This window comes from Aedes albopictus, chromosome 1 (assembly GCF_035046485.1).
Source record: "Aedes albopictus strain Foshan chromosome 1, AalbF5, whole genome shotgun sequence".
NCBI classification, from domain to species: domain Eukaryota; kingdom Metazoa; phylum Arthropoda; class Insecta; order Diptera; family Culicidae; genus Aedes; species Aedes albopictus.
The window spans coordinates 294,356,371-294,382,516 of record NC_085136.1 but is presented as its reverse complement, the minus strand read 5'-3'; the positions used below and the strand labels follow the sequence as shown (position 1 = coordinate 294,382,516).

At 37.7% G+C, this 26,146-nt stretch overlaps 1 protein-coding gene and 1 long non-coding RNA gene across 2 annotated transcripts in view; both read right to left on the bottom strand.

Moving 5' to 3' along the window:
• LOC134285706 (uncharacterized) overlaps positions 1-26,146 on the bottom strand; it is a 154,522-nt gene that overhangs the window by 47,251 nt on the left and 81,125 nt on the right. The gene's annotated exons all lie outside the window — the stretch shown is intronic.
• Positions 10,744-16,210, bottom strand: LOC115261853 (uncharacterized; the record flags this gene model as incomplete). Its single annotated transcript, XM_062847787.1, has 4 exons — positions 10,744-13,681; positions 14,144-14,809; positions 14,880-15,103; positions 15,832-16,210. Coding segments are annotated over 4 exons (2,259 nt in total), but the record flags the coding sequence as incomplete, so codon positions are not given.

Genomic DNA, 26,146 nt, shown 5'->3' with positions numbered 1-26,146 from the left:
TACGTGCAGAGGACCAACGCGCTCTTGGAGTTTTCGAACGGAGGGTGCTGCGTATTATTAACGGCGAAGAGCAGGTGGAAGATGGGACTTGGAAAAGGCGAAAGAACCACGAACTGCATCAGCTGCTGAGAGAACCAATCATCGTCCACACCGCGAAAATCGGGAGGCTACGGTGGGTGGGTCACGTCATGAGGGTGTCGGATAGCAACCCGACTAAAATGGCTCTCGAGAGTCACCTGACCGGTACAAGAAGACGTGCTGCGAAGCGAGCTAGGTGGGTCGATCAAGTGGAGGACGATCTGCGGACCCTTCGCAGAGTGCAGAACTGGAGACACACAGCCATAGACCGAGTAGAATGGAGACGGCTACTATGTACAGCAGAGGCCACTCAGGCCTTAGTCTGACCGGTAAGGTAAGTACTAATCGTGATGATATCGACTCTAACAACCATCTGGAGATGATCAAACTGCGTTCGAAAATCTCCGGAATCAACAATGTACGGTACCGACGGCCGCATAGCATAGCATAGCAGAATATTGAGGCAGCGTTGCCAAACGAAGGCGTGCTCCATGAGGCCGCTCAAGAGGACGGCTGGAGTACAGAAAAAGCATCCTTTGGCGAAAATGGGCGAAACTGAGAGTATCGACAAGGAATTGATTCGAAGGAACGATTTGGTCGACCAGAAGTGTAGAGATAGGAGGAGAATAACGCAGCACTGGCGGTCATACTGCAGCATGAGACTCGACAGAAACACTACATTCGGAAGCGGGAACTGCAAATCCACATGCTTCGGCAAAAGTAGCTCCGCTTAGAAGAAGTGAAGTGTGAGGAAAGGAATAGCTGTGTCGTTCTCAAGAATCATGCAAGTTCTATCAGAAGCCCAACGCATCCCGCAAAAGCTTTGAGTCGCGAGCCGAAAAATGCACGGATAAGGACGGGAGCCTCTCCAAAAATTGTCTATATTCGACCTTTGACACCATAAAAGCATTCTTAATTATCGAATCCCCAAACTCGACACCCGAGTTCACACACCGCATCCGATATGACCCAGTAAATGAATTTACCCCTCACTTTAACCGCAATATGCAAACCGTAAATTATTCAATTAACATTTTCACTCATCTGATGATGGTCGTTTTTCTCTTGTATTACTCTGCAATGTCGTTTACAAATCCTACCATCAGAACACGCTGCTGTTGTTCTTGCGCGCTTGCACCAACAACAACGTTCTGTCGTGCTCCCGGTTCAAATGACCGACCGACCAGCTATTATTATTTTTCCACGCCACACCGACCACCGGTCGGCGCGGCGCTACTGATGACTGCACGAAGTATACCGGTCATCAAAGCTGACCCGCAACCAGTCTGATTGCGGTCAGTCAGTATACGGTGGGGAAGTTGCTACAATACGGCTCATAAACGATTAATCCACTTCAGGGCAAACATCCAGTGTACATTTCACTCCAACTTCCCTCTCCCGTAAAACTTCCTGCTGATATGGCCATCATCATCATCGTTGTCGTCGTCCTCCGTCATCTCTCTTCCCCTCATCAGCTAGCTGTTCATCAACCGGTAAAATACCAAATTAAACACGATTAAACGGAGCCACGATTACGCTGTTGACCTCTGCGGTTTCATTTTTCGACACACCGCCACCGGGATAGCTACCAGTAGCCCCTTAACAGCTCATTGAGCACCCGCGCCCGGTCATTGGGTTTGGGGGACTAGGGGTTCGGTAATCCGTCCTTTGTGCTGACTTTGGATTTATTTTTTTCATTCCTCTCCTTCTGGTGATTCCGAAGGGGGTTGGGTAATTTTATGAAAGATACAACAGTAATAAATTCATAATTTAATTTAATGAAGAATGCGCATCGAGCCCATTTCAAAAGATTCCTTTATGAACAATATCGAAAGCTTTAACTTGTATCAAATAGCAACAGAAATTGTATTACATATAAGATTCCTACACAGAAAAAAATAATAATTAAATTTCAGCAAGAAATCATGCACATAAATGGAATGCTAGAGTTAGTGCACTATTACATGAGATATCATGTAAAATTACATAACCATCGTGTAAATTTCCGCCAACCATCGCGTAAACCATCATGGACTCCAACCGGTTACGCGACTATTGGCGAAAACTTACGCGAACGTAACGTAATTTTACATGATATCTCATGTAAATAGCTCTAACTCTAGCATTCCCTTTAACTACATATTTTTTCTGTGTATAATTCATAACAAAAAAAAATGTTCATGGAAGACCAGGTTCATAAAACACGTTTTGTTAGTTTCAATAACAACTTAAAACCCTTTGAAGCCGGAATTTTTTCAAGCGTTATTATGGAGTTTTTTCTACGTATTTCTGTAGTTTTGGTGCTCAATAGTATAAAAAAGGTAGAATATTATGCAGAATATTGTTTCCGGACACCCTAGGTCATCCAAACTGTTATTGAGTTTAGATCCTAAAGTCTACGGGTGTAACGGTAACTTCTTTCATTATACAGAGCTTTAATTTGTAATCTATCATGTCCAGTAAGTCTTCAGAAAGTTCAATAGATAGTATAAGATCAGTCGGGTTATCCTAGGTCATCCAAACTGTTCTTGAGTTTAGACCCTAAAGTCTACGGGTATAACGGTAACTTCTGTCATTATATAAAGTTTTCATTTGTAATCTATCATGTCCAGTAAGTCTTCTGAAAGTTAAAATGAGGGTATAAGATCAGTCGAGTTATCCTAGGTCATCCAAACTGTTCTTGAGTTTAGACCCGAAAGTACAGGTGTAACGGTAACTTCTTTCATTATACAAAGCTACGATTTGTGATCTATCATGTCCAGTAAAGTCTTCTGAAAGCCCAATAGACATCATAAGATTAGCTGAGGCCATCCAAACTATTTTGGTGTTTATTATCTAGCATCTACAGCAATTGAAGCTTCTGTTTTGGCTATAAAGAGTTATGTTGTATAATCTATTATACTTACTGGAGCTCAGAGAATACAACCAGAGACTATGACATAGTAGTACTTCGTGATAATCAGAGTCGTACATACTGTTCTGCAATATATTACATGAAGTCCACGTAATAAAACCTTATTTTTACTGTTTCGAGTTACACAACATTATCAACCGTTATAATCCGGTTGCTTGAGTTGCTCCAGGTTATACTGAGGCGGCTGTTGGTACCGTACGTCGTTAATCACAGAGAGGTTTTGACGCATTTTTATCATCACCAGGTAGTGGTCAGAGTCGATGTAAGCGCCACGATAGGTCTTGACGTCGACAATATCGCAGAAGTCCGTGTGCAGTGGTGATCACCAATGGGGCACGTTCGGTGTAGTACTAGATTTGTAGTTATGAGCTGAATTTTAGTATGGTGAGAAGGTCAATTCTCCGTTTCTACAATGAAGTGGTGAAAAAAGCGTGGGTATTATGATTTCTTGCCTAATTTGATGCTGTTTGAGCAAAACCTTGAATAACTATGTTGTTTATGTGGCAAGAAATGGAGAAAACAACAACAACGTTGCCCAAAGCTTTGCTCAAACAGCATCAAATTAGGCAATGAATCATAATACCCACGCTGTTGTGTCATTCCATTGCAGAAACGGAGAATTTACCATCTCACCATACTAAAATTCAGCTCATTACTACAAATCTAGTACTTCACCGATCTGTCCTATTGTAACGATAAGGGGAATTGTTACAAGACGTCTAAGTCAATACGGCAGCCTTTATCGTGATTATATCTCTTAGAAGCTCGATAGAATTATGTGCGGAGAATCATGTCTGTTGACCAACAGAGAATATATGCAATAAATAAAGAGCATGGAACCATTTGGGCACGAAGTCGTACTTTGGGAACTTTCTGCCAAAATTTAGTCAATCTCATAGCATATTACCTATTGACTTGATTTTGTTTTTATCCATGGCTGGATAGCGTACACAGTTAATAGTAGTTTACGTAACAAGGTGCAGAATGACGATTTTTACAGCACGAGTCGTACATTTATCCAACGAGGCTTGCCGAGTTGGATAATTACGACGAGTGCTGGAAAAATCGAGTTCTGCACCGAGTTGCGTACAACGTTTTTTGCAATTTCATAAATTACCCTTGAGGATAGTTTTTAACAAAACTTTTTCATCAAACTGCACATTGATGTTCATAGCCAATGCTAAAGAAAATCTGATCATAACAGGTTATACTGTGCAGTTGTCACAATTTTTCAAAACTGCGTCCAGAAAGCATCAAGAAGTTGACCAAAACTAAAAACAGTGCTGTAATGGTTCATTACGCAACGCAAATCAGTGCTGTAATGAACCATTACAGCACTGTTAATTTGGTGTGGGAAAGTAGGCCTTTTCCTGTCAGATTTGCGTGGGGTAAAACAGCCTATTACGATGAGAAATTGCAAAAAAAATGTTACAGCATATAACCTGTAACAAAAGGATTTTCGATTTTACCTGATAAAATGGTTCAGTGTACATTGTTGATCATTGAAAGTTTTTCAACCCATTGTAAAATTCATTTACCATAATTGTAGACTTGAAGCTCTGAATTCCAATTTATTGACCGAGCACCAAACCATGAACTTGTCCAAATTGGCTGATGTGGAATGTGGAATTATCACAAAAATTATCATGAAGTAACCCTAGAGAGTTAAGAGGTTCATAGATCCTATTTAGTAGTATAACGTTACTATTCAAAACAAAATCACCGAAATTGATTATGAAACTTTACTCAGTATGTCGGATATACCTGAGGTTACGAGTGTAGACCTTGAGTTCTGAACTCCATGATAGTTTGGCTGACCTGGAATATTTCCATAGTGTATCTAAATAACTTTTAAGATTTCAAGAGCTTCTCGGATCTCAGCAGATTATGCTGTGCTATTATTTATGGCGAAAACACAAAATTTTTCTTGTAGATTTGAAGGACTCCATTTTAGAACAGTTTGCCCGACCCTGAATGTCCTAAAGGTTAATAATAAAAAGTAGCCTTCAGATTGGTCCAACGTTACTTAGTATTGCAAATATGGCTATTGTTACGAATGTAGACCTGAAGTTCTGAACCTCAAGCTAGTTTGGCTGACCTCAAATATGACATTTGAGATTTTAAGAGCTTCAGGGATGCCAGCAACTTATGCAATACTATTATTTGTAGTGAGAACACATAAAGACATTCTTGTAGATTTGAAGAACTTTATTATAGAACAATTTGGACGACCGTGACTATCCCAAAGGGTTATAATAAGTAAGAAGACTTCAGATTGCTCCAGTAACCACGGTTGATTATGCATCGCTACTCAGTATAACAGCTACGGCAACTGTTACGAGTGTAGACCTGAAGTTCTGAACTTCAAGGTAGTTTGGCTGACCTGGAATATCCCTATAATGTCTTTAAATAACATTTGAAATTTCAAGAGCTTCACGGATACCATCAGATTATGCAATACTATTATTTATGACAAAACACATAGAGTTATTCTTGTAGATTTGAAGGACTTTAATATGGAACATTTTGGACGACCGTCAATATCCCAAAGACTTAAAATAAGCTAGTAGATTTCAGATTGCTCCAGTAACCGCGGATAATTATGCAGCGTTACTCAGTATAACAAATATGGCTATTGTTACAAGTGTAGTCCTGAAGTTCTGAACTCCAAGGTAGTTTGGCTGACCTGGAATATCCCTATAGTGTCTCTAAATGACATTGTAGATGTCAAGAGCTTCACGAATCACAGTAGGTTATGCAATGCTATTATTTGTGGCGAAAATACATAAAATTATTCTTGTAGATATGAAGGACTTCACTCTAGGACAATTTGGAACACCTAGAACATCCCAGAATATAAAACATCTCTTGATATTCTTGACCAAGGGTTAATGGATACATATAAATGTAACCCATATCCAAGTTCAGCTTTTAGAAAAACTGGGATGTCAACATTGGCGAAACTACAAATTTTTGCCAGGGGGTGCACTACGAACAAATATTCATTAGTTCATCTATTCCTCATTCATCGCCCCATATCTCACAGCAATGCTTCAAAATTCTAGGGGGTGCCTGGCAACCCCAGCACCCCCGGTAGTTTCGCCTATGGATGTCAATTATTTCGATTTTCCAAATTTCATGGTGTTCAGTATGTTTTAGGTTGTCAATGAAGTCTCAAATACAAATATTCCCATTTTTCCTTAATAGAGGACTCAATTTGCAACAACTTTGCGAAGACAGTATTCTGTTTTACTGAATGGGTGAATTTATACAGCCGTTTCTATGTTGGGGTCATATATGACCCCTACGGCTCCAAAGGGTTAATAATATGTCAATAACAAATCTTGTAATAAACAAGTTATTGATAGATATCTAAGAGCAAACAAAGTTATAATATCAAAATCATATCCAAGTAAGCACAATAAAATCATATAAATAACAAAATAAGTGTTGATAAATTAGTTATTTGTTTATATAATAAAACAATAAAATTATAATAACAAAACTAGTTCTGCTCAGCAATTTGGACCCCCAGCTCCAAAGAAGACGTGCACGCTAGCTGTTCCCGAGTTGGAATGAATAACTGCCACAGAACAACAGCAAAACAAAGTCAGGTATCATAGCAGAACAAGGTATGAGCGGTATCATCGTCCGGGTGTCAAAGATGTCTAAAGCGTGCCTAAAGCGTATTCCGGGATCGAAATCCTGGAGCAAACCCTGGGAGAAGTTCTAAAGGAATACGTACTTTTCGCGACCCACCATATCAAGGCTCATGGAAGTTATCCAGTACCACACCAGCCAGTAAACAACCTTGTACTAAAACTTTTTAGTACATGAACTTATCCAGTACCACACCAGCCAGTGAGTATATATGAGCTGGGAAATCTACTTTTCAAGCATTCCAAGCGTGGAAAAAAGATTTTCCGACCAATTTTTCCAAAACTAGCTGGTAAAAGGTACCAAATAAGCATGAAAGACGTGTGAGAATTCAACTTTTCTAGCAATAAGCGCACATTATCTCACTGGCTGGGAGTTTTATCTAACCCAGTGATCTGGAATTTTCACGGACACTTTTCCTGACATACTTGAGCAGTTTTCCGACGAAATTTTCCACGGCTAATTGATTTTTAATATTTATTCAATGAAATGAGTAGTTTCCTAGAGAAAATTCAACTTTTCTAGTAATAAGCGCACATTATCTCACTGGCTGGGAGTTTTATCTAACCCAGTGATCTGGAATTTTCACGGACGCTTTTCCTGACATACTTGAGCAGTTTTCCGGCGAAATTTTCCACGGCTAATTGATTTTTAATTTTCATTCAATGAAATGAGTAGTTTCCTAGAGAAAATTAATTCAACTTTTCTAGTAATAAGCGCACATTATCTCACTGGCTGGGAGTTTTATCTAACCCAGTGATCCGGAATTTTCATGGACGCTTTTCCTGACATACTTGAGCAGTTTTCCGGCGAAATTTTCCACGGCTAATTGATTTTTAATTTTCATTCAATGAAATGAGTAGTTTCCTAGAGAAAATTCAACTTTTCTAGTAATAAGCGCACATTATCTCACTGGCTGGGAGTTTTATCTAACCCAGTGATCCGGAATTTTCACGGACGCTTTTCCTGACATACTTGAGCAGTTTTCCGGCGAAATTTTCCATGGCTAATTGATTTTTAATTTTCATTCAATGAAATGAGTAGTTTCCTAGAGAAAATTCAACTTTTCTAGTAATAAGCGCACATTATCTCACTGGCTGGGAGTTTTATCTAACCCAGTGATCTGGAATTTTCACGGACGCTTTTCCTGACATACTTGAGCAGTTTTCCGGCGAAATTTTCCACGGCTAATTGATTTTTAATTTTCATTCAATGAAATGAGTAGTTTCCTAGAGAAAATTCAACTTTTCTAGTAATAAGCGCACATTATCTCACTGGCTGGGAGTTTTATCTAACCCAGTGATCCGGAATTTTCACGGACGCTTTTCCTGACATATTTGAGCAGTTTTCCGGCGAAATTTTCCATGGCTAATCGATTTTTAATTTTCATTCAATGAAATGTGTAGTTTCCTAGAGAAAATTAATTCAACTTTTCTAGTAATAAGCGCACATTATCTCACTGGCTGGGAGTTTTATCAACCCAGTGATCCGGAATTTTCATGGAAGCTTTTCCTGACATACTTGAGCAGTTTTCCGGCGAAATTTTCCACGGCTAATTGATTTTTAATTTTCATTCAATGAAATGAGTAGTTTCCTAGAGAAAATTCAACTTTTCTAGTAATAAGCGCACATTATCTCACTGGCTGGGAGTTTTATCTAACCCAGTGATCCGGAATTTTCACGGACGCTTTTCCTGACATACTTGAGCAGTTTTCCGGCGAAATTTTCCATGGCTAATTGATTTTTAATTTTCATTCAATGAAATGAGTAGTTTCCTAGAGAAAATTCAACTTTTCTAGTAATAAGCGCACATTATCTCACTGGATGGGAGTTTTATCTAACCCAGTGATCTGGAATTTTCACGGACGCTTTTCCTGACATACTTGAGCAGTTTTCCGGCGAAATTTTCCACGGCTAATTGATTTTTAATTTTCATTCAATGAAATGAGTAGTTTCCTAGAGAAAATTCAAGTTTTCTAGTAATAAGCGCACATTATCTCACTGGCTGGGAGTTTTATCTAACCCAGTGATCCGGAATTTTCACGGACGCTTTTCCTGACATACTTGAGCAGTTTTCCGGCGAAATTTTCCATGGCTAATCGATTTTTAATTTTCATACAATGAAATGTGTAGTTTCCTAGAGAAAATTAATTCAACTTTTCTAGTAATAAGCGCACATTATCTCACTGGCTGGGAGTTTTATCTAACCCAGTGATCCGGAATTTTCACGGACGCTTTTCCTGACATACTTGAGCAGTTTTCCGGCGAAATTTTCCACGGCTAATTGATTTTTAATTTTCATTCAATGAAATGAGTAGTTTCCTAGAGAAAATTCAACTTTTCTAGTAATAAGCGCACATTATCTCACTGGCTGGGAGTTTTATCTAACCCAGTGATTCGGAATTTTCACGGACGCTTTTCCTGACATACTTGAGCAGTTTTCCGGCGAAATTTTCCACGGCTAATTGATTTTTAATTTTCATTCAATGAAATGTGTAGTTTCCTAGAGAAAATTAATTCAACTTTTCTAGTAATAAGCGCACATTATCTCACTGGCTGGGAGTTTTATCTAACCCAGTGATTCGGAATTTTCACGGACGCTTTTCCTGACATACTTGAGCAGTTTTCCGGCGAAATTTTCCACGGCTAATTGATTTTTAATTTTCATTCAATGAAATGTGTAGTTTCCTAGAGAAAATTAATTCAACTTTTCTAGTAATAAGCGCACATTATCTCACTGGCTGGGAGTTTTATCTAACCCAGTGATCTGGAATTTTCACGGACGCTTTTCCTGACATACTTGAGCAGTTTTCCGGCGAAATTTTCCACGGCCAATTGATTTTTAATTTTCATTCAATGAAATGAGTAATTTCCTAGAGAAAATTCAACTTTTCTAGTAATAAGCGCACATTATCTCACTGGCTGGGAGTTTTATCTAACCCAGTGATCCGGAATTTTCATGGGCGCTTTTCCTGACATACTTGAGCAGTTTTCCGGCGAAATTTTCCACGGCTAATTGATTTTTAATTTTCATTCAATGAAATGTGTAGTTTCCTAGAGAAAATTAATTCAACTTTTCTAGTAATAAGCGCACATTATCTCACTGGCTGGGAGTTTTATCTAACCCAGTGATCCGGAATTTTCACGGACGCTTTTCCTGACAAACTTGAGCAGTTTTCCGGCTAAATTTTCCACGGCTAATTGATTTTTAATTTTCATTCAATGAAATGAGTAGTTTCCTAGAGAAAATTCAACTTTTCTAGTAATAAGCGCACATTATCTCACTGGCTGGGAGTTTTATCTAACCCAGTGATTCGGAATTTTCACGGACGCTTTTCCTGACATACTTGAGCAGTTTTCCGGCTAAATTTTCCACGGCTAATTGATTTTTAATTTTCATTCAATGAAATGAGTAGTTTCCTAGAGAAAATTAATTCAACTTTTCTAGTAATAAGCGCACATTATCTCACTGGCTGGGAGTTTTATCTAAACCAGTGATCTGGAATTTTCACGGACGGTTTTCCTGACATACTTGAGCAGTTTTCCGGCGAAATTTTCCACGGCTAATTGATTTTTAATTTTCATTCAATGAAATGTGTAGTTTCCTAGAGAAAATTAATTCAACTTTTCTAGTAATAAGCGCACATTATCTCACTGGCTGGGAGTTTTATCTAACCCAGTGATCTGGAATTTTCACGGACGCTTTTCCTGACATACTTGAGCAGTTTTCCGGCGAAATTTTCCACGTCCAATTGATTTTTAATTTTCATTCAATGAAATGAGAAATTTCCTAGAGAAAATTCAACTTTTCTAGTAATAAGCGCACATTATCTCACTGGCTGGGAGTTTTATCTAACCCAGTGATCCGGAATTTTCATGGGCGCTTTTCCTGACATACTTGAGCAGTTTTCCGGCGAAATTTTCCACGGCTAATTGATTTTTAATTTTCATTCAATGAAATGTGTAGTTTCCTAGAGAAAATTAATTCAACTTTTCTAGTAATAAGCGCACATTATCTCACTGGCTGGGAGTTTTATCTAACCCAGTGATCCGGAATTTTCACGGACGCTTTTCCTGACATACTTGAGCAGTTTTCCGGCGAAATTTTCCATGGCTAATTGATTTTTAATTTTCATTCAATGAAATGAGTACTTTCCTAGAGAAAATTCAAGTTTTAAAGTAATAAGCGCACATTATCTCACTGGCTGGGAGTTTTATCTAACCCAGTGATCCGGAATTTTCACGGACGCTTTTCCTGACAAACTTGAGCAGTTTTCCGGCGAAATTTTCCACGGCCAATTGATTTTTAATTTTCATTCAATGAAATGTGTAGTTTCCTAGAGAAAATTAATTCAACTTTTCTAGTAATAAGCGCACATTATCTCACTGGCTGGGAGTTTTATCTAACCCAGTGATCCGGAATTTTCACGGACGCTTTTCCTGACATACTTGAGCAGTTTTCCGGCGAAATTTTCCATGGCTAATTGATTTTTAATTTTCATTCAATGAAATGAGTAGTTTCCTAGAGAAAATTCAACTTTTCTAGTAATAAGCGCACATTATCTCACTGGCTGGGAGTTTTATCTAACCCAGTGATCCGGAATTTTCACGGACGCTTTTCCTGACAAACTTGAGCAGTTTTCCGGCTAAATTTTCCACGGCTAATTGATTTTTAATTTTCATTCAATGAAATGAGTACTTTCCAAGAGAAAATTCAAGTTTTCCAGTAATAAGCGCACATTATCTCACTGGCTGGGAGTTTTATCTAACCCAGTGATCCGGAATTTTCACGGACGCTTTTCCTGACAAACTTGAGCAGTTTTCCGGCTAAATTTTCCACGGCTAATTGATTTTTAATTTTTATTCAATGAAATGAGTACTTTCCAAGAGAAAATTCAAGTTTTCCAGTAATAAGCGCACATTATCTCACTGGCTGGGAGTTTTATCTAACCCAGTGATCTGGAATTTTCACGGACGCTTTTCCTGACATACTTGAGCAGTTTTCCGGCGAAGTTTTCCACGGCTAATTGATTTTTAATTTTCATTCAATGAAATGTGTAGTTTCCTAGAGAAAATTAATTCAACTTTTCTAGTAATAAGCGCACATTATCTCACTGGCTGGGAGTTTTATCTAACCCAGTGATCTGGAATTTTCACGGACGCTTTTCCTGACATACTTGAGCAGTTTTCCGGCGAAATTTTCCACGGCTAATTGATTTTTAATTTTCATTCAATGAAATGAGTAGATTCCTAGAGAAAATTTAACTTTTCTAGTAATAAGCGCACATTATCTCACTGGCTGGGAGTTTTATCTAACCCAGTGATCTGGAATTTTCACGGACGCTTTTCCTGACATACTTGAGCAGTTTTCACAAAAGATGATTGCAATCATTCAAACTTCACAATTTGCTCAAATTACGATAGAAATAAATTATTTTCCTTGATTTTTCGGCTTCCTTGCGCCCTATTTCGCCATAGTGTACCAGTTATGGCTAATTCCATAAGGAATGCATGTAAATAGTGCGAAGTGGAACCCAAATTAACAAATGTGTCCATAACTGGTACAGGGTTCCTATCATTTGCGCTTTTTATCTCATTGTCTGTGAGTTCTATCCAATCCAATGAGGCATGTCAGACCCTCCCTCCTTCTCCCTCGTAGACTTATGTCCTTAAACAATTGTATGGAGCGTAGACTTTGGCCAGACCACCATCCCCTCCAAAAAATCTACTTGGTTTATGAACTGGCCCCTAATTGATTTTGAGCAGTCTAGCTGTGAAATAAGCGGTTTATTATAGTAAATTCAACGTTGTCTGTTATAACCGCATCTTCTCTCAATGGCTGGGATTATTTGATAGACTCTTTTAATGACATCAGTTTAAAGTTTACCGGTGAAATCTTTAAAGTGTTCAACAGCAGCTAATGTCAATTCCACTCTTTTGATTTTGGTTTATTCTTTCTTATTTTATATATTGTGTTATACTGTTAGTTTTTAATGTATTTTATTTTGATTATTCATAGTTTTATATACAAAAAAAACAATTTTATGGGCAAATTATGCATTTTCTGTTAGATTCTTTTACACACACTTTGCAAAGCTTAAAAGGACAATCCTTGCAAACTACTGCAAAATTTTCATTTTCAATTTGTCCACAAAGTGTGCAGCTGGGGAAGTCGTGGTAGCACTCCAAATATAGTTTTCTGTAATTCTCGCTTCTCCACTGCTTGGGGTTCACGTTTATATTAAAATTACTTTCCCCCTTCAATAAAATTTTGGAAAATTCAATCGTGAAAATTCCACAACTTTCGTTGTCCGTCTGTTGGGTACACGGTCTATCTTCAACTGTCCACTCTTCCACTTCGATTGCCCACCGCATTCTATCACCAGCTTCGTCCCCGACTTTTCGAATCACCTCAAAAAAGTGCGAAGCTGTCTTTGAAGCAAATTTTCGTTGGGAATCCCAACAGCAAAATAATCGTTTAACAAAATCGATGAAAATCAGATAGTAATGAATTCCATCGCAGAACGGTACAATTATCCGATTTTTAGATACCATTCTACGGTACTCCATCAACATCAATTCTTGGTTTTGCGACTTTTGGTCGAACAAAATGGAGGCCGCATAAGGCTGCAGCAGATAATATTCCGCTGATAGTCCTGCTGCTGTTATTTCGGCTGCAATCAACCATTCCACCACCGAATCAACCAACCAACCGTTGATGACTGTTTCCAGCTCATCAACATCAACGGTGATTGATCGGTGTTGGAAATGGTTGCGTCCGAAGTATAGCCTTCTTCCATTGTGCTGCTGGGCCGCTTTTGCCGCTTTGGCGGTAAACTCCTCCTGCGTAGGGATTTTAAAGCAGCTCAGGTCCTTGAAGGAACGGTCGAAAAGTCGCTTTCTCGACTGTTTTGCGATTTTTTTCTTCGCCGCGCTAACTAGGCCTGGTGTTCTACCCCATTCGGCTGAGGTTTCCCCCAGTTTGGATAGGGTCATCACTGCCGGCGTCCTTGGTGTTGTCTGGCGGAGGTCCTAATTTAAGGTAAAAGAACAATTTCATAAATAATATATGGTGATTAAGTAAAGATTCCGGAGAAATTCTGAAGTTGTCAGTAAAACATGCCGTCAATTTGAGTAAGGCTTAAGCAAATTATTCTTAGTTTTGATACACGTTGATAAATTGTTTACAAATCAATCATAATTATTTAGGAAACTCCTTTCAGCTTCAATAAGAGACAAAACAAATTAATTGATTAACGCGTGTATATAGAAATGATCTAGCCTCATTCAAAACAGATCATATGTTACAGTTGATACCAAATTTTACATTATTATGATTATCGTTTGATGATTTTTAAAACTGTGAAGCTAAAATGATGTACATGGAACGAAAGATGTTCGATCAATTTTTAACAGTATTTATTGACTAGAGTTAAATAGATGATAGATCATTGACGGCCCGTTTTGAAGGGATGTGCTACAATTATAACTTACACTGCTTACTGTCGTCTGTTTCGTTGTAGCCCTTATTTTTCTCCGAAAGGTCCCTTTCCTGGCATTCAGCCGTCCCTTTGGTATATTTGAACGATAACGAATTACGTTGGCCTTGGTTTGGGTTTTCATTAGGCCAATAAGCCTCTCGGCTGGTAGCGGCATCTTTCCGACCTCGATGACTTTCGACCTTATCGCTTCCTTTGTATTGCTCCAGTGGCATTCCACGTTATTAGTTGAGCAAATGAATTTCGACAGTATCGGTGGCACAGATTGTACTGTTTCATTATGCAGAATTCCGGTCCATAATGGCGTCAGAGCCACGTAGTGTTGCATAACAAAATCTACGAACAAAGTGTTTTTAGAGCTCGTGTTATGGCCAAACATTTTCAATTTTCTCTCGTAAATCGTAGCACAGTCTTTGTACCACATTGAGTTACTGTAAATTGCATCGCTCTCGCTATCCGAATTTCCACTACCAACCGATTCATCCGCCTCGATTGCTTCCCAATAATTGGAATCATATTTCAACGAATGCAAGCACTCCTCCCTCTCACTGATTTTCTTTGAAAGAAAATATGTGCAAAACATTTCGAATATGTTTTTGAACACTGTGTAGTTACTCGCGTGTACCATCTCCACAAAAAATATTTTGGCGGCCTGTCTATCCTGTAATAAATAATTTAGTTTTTTATTTCAAAATATGAAATAATTTATTTGAATTTAAGAGACAACATACCCTCGCCTCACCAAGCATTGATTTTACATCCTTAAGAAAGTTTTTACTTAAGTGAACTATGCAGAGAAAGCATAATACATAACGTTTGTTGACGTAGTTTACGAGTTTCTGGTCTGCTTCCGTTGTATAGCGATGCATGAGGTTGAGATAACTTACAACATCGAGTCCATCGTTTAGCTCGATTATGCTTTTCATTTGTGCCCAGCACTTATCTGTGACAATTCCTATAATAACAGAAATGACATGTTCAGTACTAAATATGGATTATTAATTAAATTACAAATACTCCTGGTTAATTGGATAAAACGAACAATGTTGATGGTTTTTACTATTTTTTCTCAATAAGTTTATTATATAGGGTCTGGGATAATTTGGGTAGGGGGACAGTTGTTGTCATAACTCAGTATTTTCAATCGATTGACTAGATTTTTGGGACACGATCAGTTACGCACAGTGTCTAGCCATGATCACAAATTCAAGTCAATCGGATTTAAATTGACTGAGGTGTAGCAGCAAGTGGCCAAAATAGGTCCTCCTGCCCAAATGGTCCCAAACCCTACTGCATTTCATTTCAACTGTCACCGTATTTTGAAGAACGGTCAAGCTTTCTAAATGCTTAAAATCTGCATTTGCAAAATCAAAACATAACAAAAAAGGGTTACCATCAGTGTGTTGTTCTATGCCCACAGGGTTACTAGAAGTTCAAAATAAAAATCAACCCCTTTGGTTTGCATGAGGTATCGTTCAAACCAACGGGGGTAGACGGTAGTCAACTACGCATCTGAAGGATGCAAACACATAGTTGGAATTAAAAAAGGACAATATTTGATTCAAATTTCTTTTTCTTACAGGTTTTCCACTAACACGCCTAGGTTCACCAAAACCTCTTAAATAAAGACAATAAAAAAAAAAAAACAAAAAATAAGGAAACCAGCCTTAAATTTGGACTTACCATCGAATGGGGGCCAGTACTTGAACTCTTCTTCAAATTTATGCTTGAACTCTCTGTAGAATATGCCAATGTTATAGCTGGAGTGATCGTTCGTTATCATGTCACCGAATGACATGACCGTTTTTGATGACACATCACCGGGGATGCCGACAGACTTGACGATAGCGTAATTATCAATCCTTTTATCACAGTTCAGATTTTTTATAGGGGCACACATCCCACCAGTTGCATCCGTTTCCACTAAGAATCGTGGAGGCTTTTCTGTGCTGGTATCGTTTACGTACCTTAATCTTTCCTGATGAAGAATTTTTAATTGATCGCAACTGATGAGAATAATACGGAAAGGCCCGACGGAATACGATTGTAGGAATCTGAATATGGAAATAAAATATTATATTCATAAATTAGATAATGACAAACATGCTTAAATGAAAACTACTCCAATGCAAATATGACCAACATTATACATACCTAAAATCCGTCGTGGGCTCTGCTAAATATTTCGACATTTGACTCTCACAGCTGTACATCATCATTAGTGTGTCTAGACGGGACTCACAAATTTTGTCGGAGTTAAGAAGCTCTGTTCTTATTTTTGCAATGGTGTCCTGTGATAGTGGCCATTTATCTCGTGGTGTCGTATAGTGTCTATCACCATAATTGACAATCAAATAATTGCCATAGGACTTCGGCATTTGTTTCAGAAGATCATTCTTAATCACATCTCTGTTACATCCTCGAACCTGCGGTACCTTATAGCTATTTGAACAGTGCTTCAATGGTAGCTCTGTTGCGTAAACTTCGAAAAGCTTTGATTGGTCGACGGGGTTACATGCCTCACTGTTTACGTGGTATATCAGCTTGAACAAATTGCACGGTTCTTCGTTGCCCCACGTGCAATAAGCTAGAATTTGTACGGCATCTGATGCGAGCCAAAAATTAGTCTTGGTCGCTACATCCTGAGAAATAAAACATATTTTTAATATCACGGGCACATACAAAGCACCTCAATATTAATAAACTTGAACAAACCCGCCCCTTCACAAATTTTAGTTGTCTTAGGCAAAATTTCAATAAATCAATACCTTCCTCATTAACACTTGATCTTCCCTTAATTGATAATCTTTTATCAAAAAATATGAAAATATCGTAATATAAAAATTTGTGCTGTTGTGTATTTTGATACCTCTTATATTCTTATTTCGAGTAAAAACATCAAAATCTAGTTATTAAATTTCCTAATTAGTAAACATAGATATAACATCTTCAAAGTTAAAGCTCTATAGAGCTTCTGCATTATTTGAACTTAAAATTGGGGGGCTATCAAGGATTTGACACAGAAAAAGTAAGGCACATGAAACGATAAACTGATTTAAGGCATCGAGTGAGTAAATGCATTTTGAGGCTAAGTGCATGAATTTACAATTACCAATTGAATATTAAAAAAATCAAATTCATCTTCTAATCGTTAATTCAATTCAATTCAATTCTAACATCTATTCAGAAATGTAAAACAGATGAACCCCATCAATCTGTAAAAACATAAAAAAAATAATATAAAACTCGTAATGTTCAACCCATTATATCGATGGAACAGAAACAATTTATTGTACCAAATGTAAAGCATCTCAAAAAAAAATTCAAATACACCCCCCGAGCCCCATGAAGTTCTGAACAATAGTAAATAATATTTTTTTTAACCTTACCTTGCATGAACAGTCTGATTTGCGCATTTCACGTGTTACAATGCCCGCATATCCTTTCGAGAGCATATATTTTCCTTTACTGTCCAGTGTTGAAAATTGTGTCCATTCGTCCTGGGTAAATTTCACAACATACGACTGCTTCTGGTAAGTGTAGTTAGCGAATTTATAGATCCGTTTGCCAGACCACGTCTGACGGGCGACGCATACACAGCACAAGTAATCCTCATTCATGCACAATTGTTCCTCGAGATGATCATTGGCGTCCATGTTTTGGTTTTTGTTTTTTTTATAGTCAAGCAGTAAACTATTGACATTTGCAATGTTCACACATTTTTGTTTTTTGATAGAAGCTGGCTTCCAGTTCAGATTTGTACAAATTTCTTCATATTCCTCTTGACTTGGACCATGTTTTTCAATATGCGGATGATCCTTAACGAAGTCGGCGAAGATTTGTTTCTCGGTTTTGGTTACACGGCGTGGCATTCTGGCTTAATAAGAAGATTTTCTTTACATTTCAATAGATTAACATAAACTTAAAAATGAATGTATATGTCAAATATATATTTACAGTAAATAATTAAAATAATGCCCAAGAGTTCTTAATACTCGTTAAACAAGCAAATAGTTCATGTTAAGCATTGAAATAGATCATCAGCTATGATTTTATTTCAAGCTATCGTATTCTGACATCATAAATTTTCAGCTACCTCTTTCAAATTCTTTTTCTTTTTGGCGTAACGTCCCCACTGGGACAAAGCCTGCTACTCAATAGTACCTAAAGCGTACCGCGTAAATAAAAAAAAATATGATAAGGTATTTGTGCGAAACATTACGAACTTCTATGGCCTTCTATCACCTCAGTTTATCAATCATCTATTTTTGATTGTGAATTTTCAAATTTTTATTGTTTTATGGAAAATTCAAACTTTTTTGATGAAAAAAACCTAATTTTTGATTGCAATTGTTGATTTATTTGTCGTACTTTTTTGTTGCTCGGAAATGAATTATTTATGCACTTTTTTATTTGTTTATGAAACTTTTGTAGTATATTGATTCCACCTCTATTTTTACATTGGCAATTACTATTTTTTCTTGAACTATAATCTCTTGTTTATGTGTCGTTTAAAGCTTGAATCTTTTATTTTGATGTTTATCAACAAACTCAGTCATTATTGATTGAAATCATTTACATGCTTCTCCAGGAATTCCTCCAGGGATTGCTAGTGGAATTTATGCAGGGAGTCTTCCAGGATAGAGGAGGAATTTCTATAGAGATTCCTCCAAATATTCCTACAGGCATGTCTCCAGGCATTCCCCAAGGAGTTCCTCCAAGGATTTCTATAGGGATTCCTCTAGAAATATCCCAGGAATCCCTACAGGAATTCCTTCAGAAATAAGTATCGCAGTTCCTCCAGGAATTTCTACAAGAAATCCTCCAGGGATTCCTTAAGAAACTCCCTCAGGAATTTCTCTCAGAGTTAGTCCAGAAATTACTCCAAGAATTCCTTCAGGGATTCCTGCATGAACTCCTTCTGAGATTCCTCTATGAATTCTTTCAAGGATTTCTTCAGGAATCCTCCAGAAAATCCTCCAGGGATTCCTTCAGGAATTACCCCAGAAATGAGGCACACGACTTTGGGTCTCATAATGTACAGTGCTCCTGGGAGCTCGCTTGCAATGCGGCTCCCATACACGGGACTACAGCATGTGTAAATTAACTCTGCTCCAGAAATTCCACCAAGAATTCCTTCAGGAATTACCCCAGGTATTTCTTCAGTATTTCTTCGGAAATTGGTCCAGGAATTCCTCTGCAACTTTTTTTTCTTCAGAAATTCCTACAGCAATTTATCCAGGAATTTCTGCAGAAAATCCTCCAAGGATTCCTTCAAAAATTGTATCAGGAATTTCTGCATGAATTCTAGGGATTGCTCCTGGAATTTTTCTAGGGGTCCCTCCCAAAATTCCTTTAAAGGTTTTATCAGAAATTCATCTAGGAATTTCTCCAGGGATTGTCCAAGCCATTCGTCCAGGAATTTGCCCCCAAGAAATCCTTAAATCATTCCTTCAGAAATTCATCCATGAATTTCTCCAGGCAAGGGCGTAGCCAGGGGGAAGCAGGGGGGGGGGGGCGTGGCCCCCCCCTCAGCGAGCAACTATATTCTAACTTAACCGAGAAACATAGATGATCAGAGCTGTTTTTGACTAGTAAAAATAAAATTCTCCTGCATCCTCGTATTTTTTTTAATGTATGCAGGAATTCCTTCGGAAATTCTTGAAGGAATATCTTCGAAAATTCCTGAGGGTATTCCTTCGGAAATTCCTGAAGAAATTCCTTCGGAAATTCCTGAAGGATTCCTTCAGAAATTTCTGGAGCAATTCCTTCGGAAATTCCTGGAGGAATTCCTTCGGAAATTCCTTGGGGAGTTCCTTGGGAAAATCTTGGATGAATACCTTTGGAGATTCCTGGAGGAATTCTTTCAGAAATCCATAGAGAAATTCGTGAGGAAATCCTTAGGTAAATTCCTTACGAAATTCCTGGACAAAATAATCCCAAACTTCGTGGAGGAATGCTTTTGGAAATTCCTGGAGGAATTCCTTCGGAAATTGCTGGACGAATGTCATTGAAAATTTCTGGAGGAATTCCTTCGGAAAGTCCTGGAGGAATTCCTTCGGAAAGTCGTGGAGGATTTTTTTCGGAAATACTTTTTGGATTTTTTTTTGGAAATTCTTGCAGGAATCCTTCGGAAATTCCTGGAGGAATTCTTTCGGAAATTTCTGGAGGAATTCTTTCAGAAATTTAGGGAGGAATTCCTTCGGAAATTGCTGGACGAATTCCTTTGGAATTCCAGGAGGAATTCCTTTAGGAAATTCCGGGAAGAATTCCTTCGGAAATCGCTGGAGGAATTTCTTCGGAAATTCCTGCAATAATTTCTTCGGCAATTACTGGAGGAATTCCTTCGGAAATTGCTGGACGAATTCTTTTGGAAATTTCTGGAGGAATTCCTCCGGAAACTCCTGGAGGAATTCCTTCAGAAATTCCTGGAGGATTTTTTCGGAAATTCTTTTTAGATTGTTTTTTTTTTGGAAATTCCTGGAGGAATACCGTCGGAAATTTCTAGCAAAATTCCTTCGAAAAATCCTATAGGAATTCTTTCGGAAATTCCGGGAGGAATTCCTTCGGAAATAGTTGGACGAATTCCTTTGGAGATTCCCGGAGGAATTCATTCGGAAATTCCAGGAGAAAATCCTTTAGGAATTCCTGGAGGAATTCTTTCGCAAATTCCTGAAGGAATTCCATCGGAAATTGCTGGATGAATTCCATTGAAAATTCCTGGAGGAATTCCTTCCAAAATTCTTGGAGGAATCCCTTCGGAAAATCCTGGAAGAATTCCTTCGGAAATTTCTGGAGAAATTCCATCGGATGTTCCTGAAGGACTTCGTTCGGAAATAACAGGAGGAATTCCATCGAAAATTCTTTGGCGAGGCACTTCGAACAATCTTGGATGAATACTTTCGGAAATTTCTGGAGGAATTCTTTCAGAAATACCGGGAGGAATTCCTTCGGAAATTGCTGGACGAATTCCTTTGGAGGTTCTTGGAAAAATTCATTCGGAAATTCCAGAAGGAATTTTTTAGGAATTCCTGGAGGAATTCTTTCGGAAATTCCGGGAGGAATTGCTTCGGAAATTCCTGAAGCAATTCTTTCAAAAAATCCTGGAGGAATTCCTAAAAAAATTCCAGAAGGAATTCCTTCAAAAATTCTTGGAGAAATCCCTTCACAAATTCCTGGAAGAATTCCTTCGGAATTTCCTGAAGAAGTTCCTTCGGAAATTCCTGAAGGAATTCGTTCAGAAATTTCTGGAAATTTCTGGAGGAATTCCTTCGGAAATTCCTAGGGGAGTTCCCTCGAAAAATTTTGGATGAATACCTCCGGAAATTTCTGGAGGAATTCTTTCAGAAATCTATAGAGAAATTCCTGAGAAAATCCTTGGATGAATTCTTTAGGACATTCCTGGAAAAAAATCATTCTAAACTTCTTAGAGGAATGCTTTTCATGACTCCTGGAGGAATTCCTTCGAAAATTACTGGACGAATTCCTTTGGGAATTCCAGGAGGAATTCCTTCAGAAATTGATGGAATAATTTCTTCGGAAATTACTGGAAGAATCCCTTCGGAAATTCCTAGAGGTATTCTTTCGGAAATTCCTGGAGGAATTCCTTCAGAAATTCCTGGAGGTATTCCTTCGGAAATTCTTGGAGAAATTTTTTCGGAAAGTCTTTTTGGATTTTATTTTTGGAAATTCCAAGAGGAATTCCCTCGAAAATTCATGGAGGAATTCCTTCACGAATTCCGTTAGGAATTCCTTCAAAAATTCCTGGAGGAATTCTTTCGGAAATTCCGGGAGAAGTTCCTTCGGAAATTGCTGGACGAATTCGTTTGATGATTTATGGAGAAATTCTTTTGGAAATTCCTGCAGGAATTCTTTCGGAAATCCTTAGGGGAATTTCTTCGGAAATTCCTGGAGAAATCCTTCCGGAATCACTTGGATGCATTCCTTCTGAAATTTGTGGAGCAATTATTTCAGAAATTCCTGGAGGATTTCCTTCGGAAATTCTTGGAGGAATTCCTTTAAAATTCCCGGAGGAATTCTATTGGAAATTCCTGGAGGAATTCCTTTGAAAATTCCTTCGGAAATTCCTGGAAAAACTGTTTTGGAAATTTCTGAAGGATTTTTTTTAATTCCAGGAAGAATTCCTTCAGAAATTCCAGGAGAAATTCTGTCGGAAATTCCTGGAGAAATTCCATTGGAAATTTCCAAAGGAATGAATTTCCGATGTAATTCCACCAGGAATTTTGCGAAGGAGTTCCTTCAGGATTTTCCAAATAAATTCCTCCATTTATTTTCGAGAGAATTCCTCCAGGAATTTTCGTTGCAATTCCTCCAGGAATTTCCGAGGGAAATCCTCCAGGAAATTTCGGAAAAATCCCTCCACAAATTTCTGGAGGAATTACTCTAGGAATTTCCTCAAGGGAATTCCTCTTGGAATTTTCAAAGGATTTCCTCCTGGAATTTCCGAAGGAATTCCTTCATGAATGTCCGAAGAAATCCCTCCATGAATTTCCGAAGGAATTCCTCCAGAAATTTTCCAACGGAATTCCTCTACGAATTTCCGAAGAAATTCCTCGAGGAATTTCCGAAGGAATTCATCCAAAAATTTCCGAAGAAATTCTTCTAGGAATTTTCAAAAGAATTCCTCTTGGAATTTTTAAAGGAAGTCCTCCTGGAATTTCCGAAGGAATTCCTCCATGAATTTCCGAATGAATTCCTCCAGGAATTTTGCGTAGGAATTTCTAAAGAATTTTCCGAAGGAATTCCTACAGAAATTTTCCGACGGAATCCCTTCACGAATTTCCGAAGAAATTCCTCGAGGAATTTCCGGAGGAATTCCTCCAGAAAATACCGAAGGAGTTCCTTCATGAATTTCCGAAGGAATTGCTCCAGAAATTTTCCGAAAGAATTCATTCACGAATTTCTGTAGAAATTCCTTCACGAATTTTCAAAGGAATTCCTCCAGGAATTTCCTGAGAAATTCCTCCATGAATTTCCGGATGAATTTCTTCAGAAATTTTCGGAGGAAATCCTCCAGGAATTTCCAAAGGAGATCCTCCAGGAATTTTCAAAGAAATTCCTTCTGCAATTTCCGAAGGAAATCCTCCTGGAATTTCCGAAGGAATTCCTTCATAAATTTCCGAAGGAATTCCTTCAGGAATTTCCGAAGGAGTTCCTCCTGGAATTTCCGAGGGAATTCCTACAGTAATTTCCGGTGGAATTCCTCCAGGGATTTTCAAAGGAATTTCCTGCCGGAATTTCCGAAGGAATTCTTTCATGAATATCCGAAAGAATTCCACCGGGAATTTTCGAAAGAATTTCTCCAGGAATTCCTTCACGAATTTCCGAACGAGTTTCTCCATAAATTTCAGAAGGAATTCCTCCAGGACTTTTGCGAAGGAATCGCTCAAGGATTTTCTGAAGGAATTCCTCCATGAATTTCCGAAGGAGTTCCTCTATAAATTTCAGGAAGGAATTTCTCCAGGTATTTCCGAAGGAATTCCTCCAGGAATTCCCGAAGGAAATCCTCTACGAATTCACGAAGGAATTCCTCCAAGAATTTCCGAGGGAATTCCTCCAGGATTTTCCCGAAGAATCCCTCCATGAGTTTCCGGAGGAGTTTGTCCAGGAATTTTCGTAGGAATTCCTCCAGGAATTTTCAAAGAAATTTTTCCAGGAATTTTCAAAGGAATTTCTCCTGAATTTCCGAAGGAATTCCTCTACGAATTTCCAAAGAAATCCCTCCCGGAATTTCCAAAGAAGTTTCTTATGGATTTGCCTTGAAATACCTCCAAAAATTTCCGAATGAATTCCTCCAAAAATTTTTGACGGTTGTCCTCAAAAAATTTCCTTAGGATTTTCTCACATAATCCCCAAACGTGTTTCTGAAGGAATGTTTGAAGAAATTTCTCAAGTTTTCGTAGGAGCTCCGCAATACATTTTTGAAGGAATTTCTTGAGGAATTTCCGAAGAAACTTCTCAAGGACCTTTTGCTGGAATTCCTTGAGGAATTTCAAAAAGATTTATAAAAAAAACGGAAAAAATTCCTCAACGAACTTATCAAACAATTTCTCACGAAATTTCCGAAGGTATTCCATAAGACATTTCAGACATATGTCAAAAAAAATCCAAACGAACTCCTTTAACAATTTCCGAATTTTCCTTATCAAGGCTTTTTTAAAGGAATTCTTCGAAGAATTTCCGAATGAGTTCCTCTAGGAAATAAAAAATCACAAAAAGCATTTCTTCAGGAATTTCCGAAATATTTTTTCAAGTAAGTTTTGAAAGATTTTTAAAGAAGTTCCTTATGGAATTTCAGAAGGGATATCTCATGAGACTTTTAGTGGAATTTTTTCAATATTTTCGAAAGAATTGCTTCAGGAATTTGGGAAGGAAATCTCACAGAAATTTCCGGATGAATTCCTCCAAGAATTTTTGAAGGTATTCTTCAAGGAATTTTCGGAAGAATTCCTCACGAAAACTCCGGAGGAGTTCCTCAAGGAATATTCTAAATCTTTTTCAAAGAAATTCCTCAAGGAATTCCCGAAGAATCTTCTAAAGGAAATCGTAGAAGAACTCTCGACGTCTTATGGAATTTCTCAAGGAGCTTTAGAAATGAAGGAATTCTTCAAGAAATTTCTGAAGAATTTGTCAAGGAATTTCCGGTGGAATACCTCAAGGATTTTCGAAATAAATTCCTGAAATAATTTTTTAATTGATTCCTTTAAAAATTTCTGAATGCATTCCTCTAGCAACTTCCAAAGATATTCCTCCAGGAATTTCCGAAGGAATTCCTTTAGAAATTTTCAAAGATTTTTTTTCCGGTAATTCCGAAGGAATTCATTAAAGGATTTTTCGAAGAAATTTCTCCAAAAATTTCTTAGGGTATTCCTCTATTCTTAGTTTGATTGGAATTTTTGAAAGAATTCCCAGATAAATTCTTAAAGTATTTTCTGGAGCTTCTCAAACGGATTTCTGGTGGAATTAAGAATGATATTTGTAAGAATTACTGGGGAAATTCTTAAAAGAATGCATGGTAAAATTCGTAATAAAACTTCTGGAGGAATTTTTGAAGAAATTTCTGAAGGTATTCTCAACGGAATTACCGCAAGTTTTCCGAAGGTAATTTGTGCTGGAATATCTACATTAAAATAACCTGGAAAAATATTAAAGAAATTTCTAGAGAAACTGCTGGATAAATTCAAATTCATGATGGCATTTGTTAAGAAATTCTTGGAGCAATATCAAATATGATTCTTCCATTGAACCATTCCTGTTAATCACCCATTTTTCATACTTCACTTTTATTTTTTTTAATGATGAAGTATTTGAACTCCTTGTTACTGCAAAGTGGTTTTCAGTGTAAGGGTGCTCGCCCCCCCCCCCCTGGCCGAAAAGCTGGCTACGCCCTTGTCTCCAGGGGTTCCACCAGAGATTCTCACGGATTTCCTCTAGAGATTCATCTAGGAATTGCTTCCCCATTCTGGGTTTTCTCCAGGATTTCCTTCTATAATTTCTAATAACTAATTTCTCTTGGAATTCCTCCAGGAATTTGTTCAAAAATTCCTCAAAGGATCCATCCAGGAATTTTTCTAGTAGTTCTTACAGGAATTCCTGATGCGGTTTCTAAGGATTTGGAACAAATTTGGGCTCGATTGATTAATCTTTCGCGAAGTTAGAATTTTTCTGGAAAAACACTATTTTTTAGACAACTAATTTTAGAGCTGTAGTATCTCGGAAACCTGTGAACCGAATTGAATGATTTTTTTTAACGATTATTAATATATTGATGCTTCATAAATTACTAAAACATAGGTACTTTTTGAACGTTGAAAAAAGTTATCATCAATTGACACTTTTTGCATTTTTTTTCGAAAAAATGTAAATTTTTTACATCAATGTCAATAAATTTTAGTTTTGATATCCAAAGATTTTTCACTTCTATCTTGAAGGTTTATCGTTGTACTTTCATGGAAAAATAAAATAATTTACAAAATAA